At 53.6% G+C, this 8,305-nt stretch overlaps 2 protein-coding genes across 6 annotated transcripts in view; both read right to left on the bottom strand.

Moving 5' to 3' along the window:
• NSUN5 (NOP2/Sun RNA methyltransferase 5) overlaps positions 1–2,659 on the bottom strand; it is a 5,779-nt gene extending 3,120 nt beyond the window's left edge. For all 4 annotated transcript variants that reach the window (XR_004261776.1, XR_004261777.1, XM_032254989.1 and 1 more), the window contains exons 1-4: positions 2,495–2,659; positions 2,241–2,363; positions 1,367–1,541; positions 1,183–1,291 (exon numbers count right to left, since the gene is read on the bottom strand). Coding sequence is in view for 2 of the 4 variants with exons in the window: in XM_032254989.1 (XP_032110880.1) it covers positions 1,183–1,291; positions 1,367–1,541; positions 2,241–2,363; positions 2,495–2,587 (500 nt within the window). In the remaining 2 variants the exon portion in view is untranslated. The remainder of the gene's footprint in view (positions 1–1,182; positions 1,292–1,366; positions 1,542–2,240; positions 2,364–2,494) is intronic.
• A 2,854-nt stretch (positions 2,660–5,513) lies between these two features.
• The window catches only part of TRIM50 (tripartite motif containing 50), a 16,678-nt gene continuing 13,886 nt past the window's right edge, over positions 5,514–8,305 (bottom strand). For both annotated transcript variants that reach the window (XM_032254988.1, XM_032254987.1), the window contains exon 7: positions 5,514–6,465. In XM_032254988.1, the coding sequence (XP_032110879.1) occupies positions 5,876–6,465 (590 nt within the window). In that variant the 3' untranslated portion in view covers positions 5,514–5,875. The remainder of the gene's footprint in view (positions 6,466–8,305) is intronic.

The raw sequence follows: 8,305 nt of genomic DNA, 5'->3' as shown, positions 1-8,305 counted from the left end.
GAGCTGAGAAAGCACCCAGCAGGGGGGTGACAGCATCAGAGCTGTATGTAGAGCTTTTTTTTTTTTTTTTTTTTTTTTTTTTTTTTTTTGAGATGGAGTCTTGCTCTGTTGCCCAGGCTGGAGTGCAGTGGCACCATCTTGGCTCACTACAACCTCCACCTCCCAGGTTCAAGCAATTCTCCTGCCTCAGCCTCCTGAGTAGCTGGGACTACCAGCGCACGCCACCACATCCAGCTAATTTTTGTATTTTTAGTAGAGATGGGTTATCACCACATTGGCCAGGATGGTCTCGATCTCTTGACCTCGTGATCTGCCCGCCTTGGCCTCCCCAAAGTGCTGGGAATACAGGGGTGAGCCACCACGCCTCGCTGCCTTTAGAGTTTTCTACAGTAACCACAAGGAGGAAAACGCAGCAAGAAAGTCTGGACGCAGAGACCAGTCTGGGAGCTTCTTGTGGTCATCCCAATAAGAAATGATGAGCGCTTAACCTAGGCAGTGTCCAAGAGGATGAAGAGGAAGGAGTGGAGGCCGGGCACAGTGGCTCACACCTCTAATCCCAGCTACTCGGGAGGCTGAGACAAGAGTATCATCGCTTGAACCTGGGTGGCAGAGGTTGAAGTGAGCCAAAATCATGCCACTGCACTCCAACTTCAGAGTGAGACTCAGTCTAAAAAAAAAAAGAGGAGTAGAGCTTTCGAGAAAGATACTGAAGGTGGAGGAGTAAATGATTGGAGAGAGAGGACGGAAGCACCTAGGATGCTCTGTTTCTGGCTTGACCGGATGGGTAGAAGATGGTGACATATGCTAGATTAAACTGGGGGATGCACTGGGTCTAAAGTCTGCGAGGGAAGATGATGGATGCAGCAACTGTGGCATCTATGGTGCATGCGTATGAAGCTGAGGAGAGAGGAATATAAGAGGGAAGTCTACACTGGGCTGTGAGAATCACCAGGTGGGAGGCAGGAGTTAAAGCTAGAGAAAAAAGAGGGATGCAAAGAATAATGTAGGCTGGGACTCCTAGAAGTTCAATGTTTTAAGGGATGGGAGGAGGACAAACCGTGGAGATGGAGAAACTGCTGGAAACACAGGAAGAAAGCCCAGTGAGCACAGTCACAACTATGCAGCCTCTTCTCCTCCCACTACCCCACGCACCTCCCAAGATGAGGGCAGCCGGGTTCTCACCTGGAAGCCCGACCCTGATAGGAGAAACCTTTTCTCTTGAAATAATCAACTACATCATCGGAGCAGGTCTTGAGAGTGTTGACACGGACAAATCGAGGCAGCTGGGAGGCTAGGATGCAATGAGCAGTGAGTAGGCAGGAGAAAATTTCCTGCCTCCCCCACCCCCCCAACTCATTCTACTCACCTGGACCAGGCCTGGATCCCACTTCCAGCAGGTCCTCATTCCGGCTCACACCCCGATGAACCTTGAGCCGAGCCAACTCAGCCTTGAGCCTTGCTTGGTGCCGGCCCAACAGAGCCTTCCATCGGCCCCCACCCCCTCGAAAGCCCTTCCCCAACAACAGCTCATACACTAGCACCTGGGGATGAGGAAACAGACAAAAACAAAAGCATTAAGCATTAATGCCTTAGGACTAACTCTAATAGAGTCCTTGATGTGGAATGGCTAAACAGATCACCTGTCCAGATGGTTACAGATAAATGTGGGGTAGTACCTTATTCAAGATCACACCAGAAATTAACGACAGAACAGGATCGGAACCTGTCGTCTTGCTTCCCAGTCCTGGACCCTTTCCCCACTGATGTTCACCAGTAGACCTCTGCACCCACTCCTTCTTGCCAACATTACCCTTTCGTTGGTTTGGGTTTTTTTTTTTTTTTTTTTTTTTTTTTTAAGAATTGGGGTCTAGCTCTGTCGCCCAGGCAGAAGTCCGGTGGCCAGATCATAGCTCACTGCAGCTTCGAATTTCTGGGCTCAAGTGATCCTCCCTTCTCAGCCGCCCGAGTAGCTGGGACCACAGGCGCGCCACACCACACCCGACTTCCTTAGCGTCTCCGCCACTACTACTTTATAATTCGGTTATTTAATCCTTCACAACATTCAAAGTTACAGCATTTTCATCCCACCTCAACTCGTAACCCAGCAAAGGTCTGCCCATGCTCATTTCAGATAAGCGACTTGCTCCAGTCCCGCCGAGCAAGGCAGCAGAGCTGCGACCAAATGACAAGGCGCTGACCGTCGCGACTCTCTTCCCCGCCCGCCCTTCGCCTTTCCTCACCTTGGCCAGGTGCGGCCGCAGCTTCTTCTCCGCGCGGAGGAGGCCGGCGCTGGCAATCACCGCGTCCAGCACCGCGGAGTAGCGCTGCGTCTCGCACACCAGTGCGTAAAGCTGCTTCACGTTCTGTGTGGCGGAGGGAGACAAGCTGGGTCGGCGACTCCACCGGGCCCCACCTCCCGACCCCATCCCGGCCCGTCCCACCCTATCCCAGGTTCCCCACCCCCACCCCTATTTCTCGCGCCCAGGCCCGCTACCTGGAAGTTGCTGGAGTACACCAGCCCCTTGATGGAGCCCTGGCGGCTCTCCACGCCTGCCAGGACGCCTGCCGCAGCAGCGTACACCGCCATAGTTCCGCTCACCTTTACGGCTCTGTCGCAAAGCGCACGCGGCTCTGCGCCCGCCCGGATTTCCGGGGTCAAAAAGCACGACTTTCCGGGACCGGAAGTGGCGGTCTCCCAGCCCAAAGGCGTGCGTGTGGTCGCGCGCCTGCCAGGTTGGGTAGTGCTGTGCTGCGAGTCCGTTTTGCCACTTCTCTGGTTCTTCGGTCTTTGCCAATCTGATGGGCAAATAATGGGATTTTACTGCTGTTTAACTACAGTTATTGAGGTTGAATATCTTCACGTGTATTGGTCATTATATATACATAACTTGCTTTTTTTTTTTTTTAAGACAGAGTCGCTCAGTAGCGCAATCTCAGCTCACTGCAACCTCTGCCTCCCGGGTTCAAGCTATTCTCCTGCCTCAGCTGCCCAAGTAACTGGGATTACAGGTGCCCGCCACCATGCCCAGCTAATTTTTGTGTTTTTAGTAGAGATGGCGTTTCACCACGTTGGCCAGTTGGTCTCGAACTCCTGACCTCAGGTGATCATCCGCCTCAACCTCCCAAAGTGCTAGGATTACAGGCGTGAGCCCCTGCCCCTGGCCATAATTATGTGTCCCTGTTTATTGTCTTATGTTCCTTTGCCATGTCTTCCGATGGCTTTCTTCTCAGGGAGGCTTTTTCTGGGTAATGGCAGAGAAGGTCCCAGCAGCTCCAGGTTCACAATCTGGTTCACGATACCTGCCACTCACCCCCCACCAGTAACCTTATCAGTCCCCAGAGCCAAGCAAGAAAGGGCATGGGGTATTTGGGTACCTGAAATGGGCCAGTTTGGCCACAGTATGTAGGTATGACCCAGGCCTCAAAGCCACAATAACGAGTTTTGTTTTGTTTTTAATGAGGTCTCAGTCACCCAGGCTGCAGTGCAGTGGCACCATTAAAGCTCACTGCCGCCTCAAACTATTGGGCTCAAGTGATCCTCCCACTTCACCCTTCAAGTAGCTGGGACTACAGGCATGCACCACCATACCCAGCTAATTTTATCTTTTGTAGAGATGGGGTTTCGCCATGCATAGTCTCAAACTCCCGGCCTCAAGCAATCCTCCCACCTCAGCCTCCCAAAGCAGTGATTACAGGCATGAGCCACTGTGCTCTGCAAGGATTTTGTTCTTTATCTTGAGAGAAATGGTAGTCCTCTTAAGGGTTTTAAGTCTCGGAGTGCTGCGCTCACATATACTTCTTTAAAAGATCAGTCTGGTGAGGTGCGTGGCTCACATCTGTAATCCCAGCACTTTGGGAGGCCGAGGCAAGCACATCACTTGAGGTCAAGAGATCGAGACCAGCCTGGCCAACATGGCAAAAACCCATCTCTACTAAAAATACAAAGATTAGCCAGGCATGATGGCAGATGCCTATAATTCCAGCTACTCAGGAGGCTGAGGTAGGAGAATCACTTGAACCCAGGAGGCAGAGGTTGCAGTGAGCTGAGATCATGCCACTGCACTGCAGACTGGGGGATAGAGCGAGACTCTCCCAAAAGTAAATAAAGATCAGTGTGGCTACAGTGTAGGGATATAGGATGGACAGGGACAGAGTTGAGGCAGGGAGATACCAATGGTGATCATGGCAGTGACCTAGGCAAGAACTGGTGGCCTGGACCGAGTTGGTGGAGTCAGGTTGAAGTTGGCAGTGCGACTGCTAAGTCCACAGAACTTGCTCAGGAAGGAGGACAGGTCAAGAATAACTCATAGGTTTTTCGGTTTTCAGTTTGGGCAGTTGACAAAGTGCTGGTGTGTGTTTTGGTAGGATGGGGAAACCTAGGGTGGCGGAGTGAACAATGGCCACCCAGAGACAGCAGGCCCTAATTCCTAGAGCCTGGAAGTGTCACCTTCTAACGAAGAGATCTGCAGGCGTGGTGAGGTGAAGGGTTTGGAGAGAGGAGGTTATCCTCGATTATGTGGGCAGGCCCACGTATCATCACAAGTATCCCTATAAGAGAGAGGCAGAGGAAGACCAGGTGCAGTGGCTCACACCTGTAATCCCAGCACTTTGGAGGCCATGGTGGGAGGATTGCTTGAGGCCCAGACCAGCCTGGGTAACAGAGCAAGATCCTCTCTCTACTAAAAATTTTGTTTGGTTTGTTTTTGGGACACAGTTTCACTCTTGTTGCCCAGGCTGGAGTGCAGTGGCACAATCTCAGCTCACCACAACCTCCGCCTCCTGGGTTCAAGCAATTCTTCTGCCTCAGCCTCCCAAGTAGCTGGGATTACAGGCATGTACCACCACACCAGGCTAATTTTGTATTTTTAGTAGAGATGGGGTTTCTCCATGTTGGTCAGGCTGGTCTCAAACTCCTGACTTCAGGTGATCCACCTGCCTTGGCCTCCCAAAGTGCTGGGATTACAGGCGTGAGCCACCGCACCCGGCCTCTACTAAAAATTTAATTACCTGGGCATGGTGGCAGACATTTGTCCCAGTTACTCAGGAGGCTGAGGCAGGAGGATCGCTTGAGCTCAGGAGGTCAAGGCTGCAGTGAGCTATGATTGCACCACTGCACTCCAGCCTGGGTGACACAGCGAGATCCTGTCTCTAAAAATAAACACTCAAGGCCGTGCACGGTGGCTCACGCCTGTAATCCCAGCACTTTGAGAGGCCGAGGTGGGCGGATCACCTGAGGTCAGGAGTTCGAGACCAGCCCGGCTAACACAGCAAAACCCCATCTCTACTAAAAATACAAAAATTAGCTGAGCGTGAGATACGCATCTATAATCCCAGCTACTCAGGAGGCAGGAGAATCGCTTAAACCTGGGAGGTGGAGGTTGCAGTGAGCTGAGATCAGACCACCGCACTCCAGCCTGGGTGACAGAGTGAGACTCTGTCTTCAAAAAAAAAAAAAAAAAAAAAAAGACTCAAGCATAAAGCAGTATGTATGTATAGCAACTAATATTTGCAAATAATTTAAAGTGAAATAATATCAGATTTATTATCCTTGGTAGTAGTAGAAAGTTCCCAATGACAAGGAAAAGGCACCTGTGGGACTACTGCCCTCAGTTGGCAGCGTCCGCGCAGAGGGCATGGTTAGAAGGGACGGGGGGAGCTGTGTGTGTCCTGTGGCTGCCAAGGCCTGGGGGCAGAAGTTTACAAACACCCCCTGGCTGACAGGAAAGGGATTGGGGTCCTGTTCCCTATCATTAAATGTTCCAGGGACACAGGCTTGAAGACCTTCCTAGACCATGAAGATACCACCTCAGGACCCAGCAGAAACCCACGAGTCCCCGGTGCCCTGCAGGGATGGGCCTGTGGGCTGGCAGGATCCTTACAGCTTGGTGGGCTGCTCCGGGATGGGGTGACCCGGCCCACTTGGAGGGGGCAGCACCATGGGCAGCGAGTTGCTGCCCCTCTCGTGCCAGCAGGTGTCCAGGATAGGATAGAGTTTGCCCTGGAAGTCGGCCTGGAAAGTGTAGAGCGGCCGCAGGTCATCGGGGCGGTCGGCGTCGAAGAAGGTGAGCTCACCCTGCTCGTAGTGCAGGTAGACCCCAATGCGGTGGGGGTGGCCCGACACGGGCAGGGACACCCGCGGGCAGGCGAAGGCTTCATACACCCGGCCCTCCTTCAGGCCGATCAGCCACACGCCGTGCTCAGGGGACCTGTTCAGCTTTCCCTTACGGCTGGCTGTGCCCTTGATGACCCCCAGGCGCCAGTCACTCTTGCTGCCCACCACCACCTCCCAGTAGTGGCGGCCGCAGGAGAAGCCGCGGCTGGCCAGGACGCAGGTGCTGTAGTCAAAGCGCTCCGGCTGGCTGGCACGCCGCTGGGCCAGGAGCCCGCACTGCACCACCGTGTTGCCCTTGGAGAGTTCCAAGAGTGGGTGGGCAGTGGCAGGGTCCAGCTTGAGAGGCTCTGGGGCTGGGGAAAAGATCACAGAGGGCCTGTGAGGCCATGCAGAGGGCCATAGACCCCCCCACCCCCACAGAGGCTGATGCAGGTCCTGAGCTCCCCAAGGAGAAGGGCTGTGTCAGCCTCATCTCTCTAGCCCCAGGGCCTAGAAGGGGCCAGTACAGGGCTGCAGAATGAATGAATGCACGAGGGGATGGAGCTGTACATAAAGAAGATCAGTGGTGATTGCATCCATCAAAGGCAAAGCCAGGGTTTCTATAAAAGGGAGCCACCTTGGTGGGCTGTAGGGGCTGAGGTGGCAGGGAACGCTGGGCTCAGGGGCTCTGGCCCACCTGCCTGAGGCAGAGGTGCTGTGGAAAGGACCCAGAAGACACCTGTTCCATGAGACTACAGCTCAACCCTCAGGGTTTTCTGGAGAACCCATAACAACTGCCGCTGCTGGATTTCCTAGCCTAGTCAGCCTATTCAGGGACAAACTGGCGCACCTGAGCTTTTTGCTAGCGACCAGCTGATCCGTTCACCCAGAAATGTGAATACCCCCTCCAGGGAACCCTGGTGTTCCCAGGCCTGTGGCCATGTCATTCCAGCCTCTGCTTCCGTCTTCACATGGCCTTCTTTTCTGTACATGTCCTTCTAATCTTCCTCTGCTTTGCTCTTTTTTTTTTCTTTGAGACAGTCTTGCTCTGTCAGCCAGAGCAGGAGGCAAAGAAAGTGGTGAATCCCCTGTTTGAGAAAAGGTGTAAGACTTTTGGCACCGGACAGGACCTCCAGCCAAAAGGGGCCTCATCCGCTTTGTGCAGTGGTCCCGCTCTGTCAGGAGACAGGCATCCTCTGTAAGCGGCTGAAAGTGCCTCCTGCCATCAACCAGTTCACCCAGGCCCTGGGCCGCGCAGCCGCTGCTCAGCTGCTTCAGCTGGCCCACAAGTAGAGACTGGAGGCCAAGCAAGACAAGCAGCGGAAGCTGTTGGCCCTGGCTGAGAAGAAAACTGCCGGCAAGAGGGACGTCCCCACTGAGAGGCCACCTGTCCTTGGAGCAGGAATTAGCAGCGGTACCACCTTGGTGGAGAACAAGAAGGCTCAGCTGGGCCAGGCAGAGTGGCTCACACCTGTAATCCCAACACTTTGGGAGGCTGAGGGGGGCAGATCACAAGGCCAGGAGTTTGCAAGCAGCCTGGCCGACATAATGAAACCCCGTCTCTACTAAAAATACAAAAATTAGCTGGGCGTAGTGGCACACGCCTGTAGTCCCAGCTACTCGGGAGGCTGAGGCAGGAGAATTGCTTGAACCCAGGAGGCAGAGGCTGCAGTGAGCCGAGATCACTCAACTGCACTCCCGCCCTGGGCAACAGAGCAAAACTGCATCTCGTTAAAAAAAAAAAAAAAAAAGAAGACTCAGCTAGTGGTGACTGCAGACAGCGTGGGTCCCGTCGAGCTGGCTGTCTTCCTGCCTGACTTCTGTTGTAAAATGGGGGTCCCTGACTGCATCATCAAGGGGAAGGCAAGGCTGGGATGTCTAGTCCCCAGGAACACCTGCACCACTGTCACCTTCACACAGGTTAACTCAGAAGACAAAGGAGCTTTGGCTAAGCTGGTGGAAGCTACCAGGACTAATTACGACAGATGTGATGAGATCCACTGTCACTGGGGAGGCAGTGTCCTGGGTCCCAAGTCTGTGGTTCACATTGTCAAGCTCAAAAAGGTAAAGGCGAAAGAACCCGCCACTGAAGGTTCACACCTGTACGTGGCTCACACCTATAATTCCAGCACTTTGGGAGGCCAAGGCGGGCAGATCACCTGAGGTCAGAGTTCAAGACCAGCCTGACCAACATGGAGAAACCCCGTCTCTATT

The sequence above is a fragment of the Sapajus apella genome, unplaced genomic scaffold, assembly GCF_009761245.1.
Source record: "Sapajus apella isolate SASKATOON/1434 unplaced genomic scaffold, GSC_monkey_1.0 scaffold88, whole genome shotgun sequence".
Lineage (NCBI taxonomy): Eukaryota > Metazoa > Chordata > Mammalia > Primates > Cebidae > Sapajus > Sapajus apella.
Note: the sequence above shows the minus strand (reverse complement) of the source record. Positions and strands in the feature narration are given on the sequence as shown.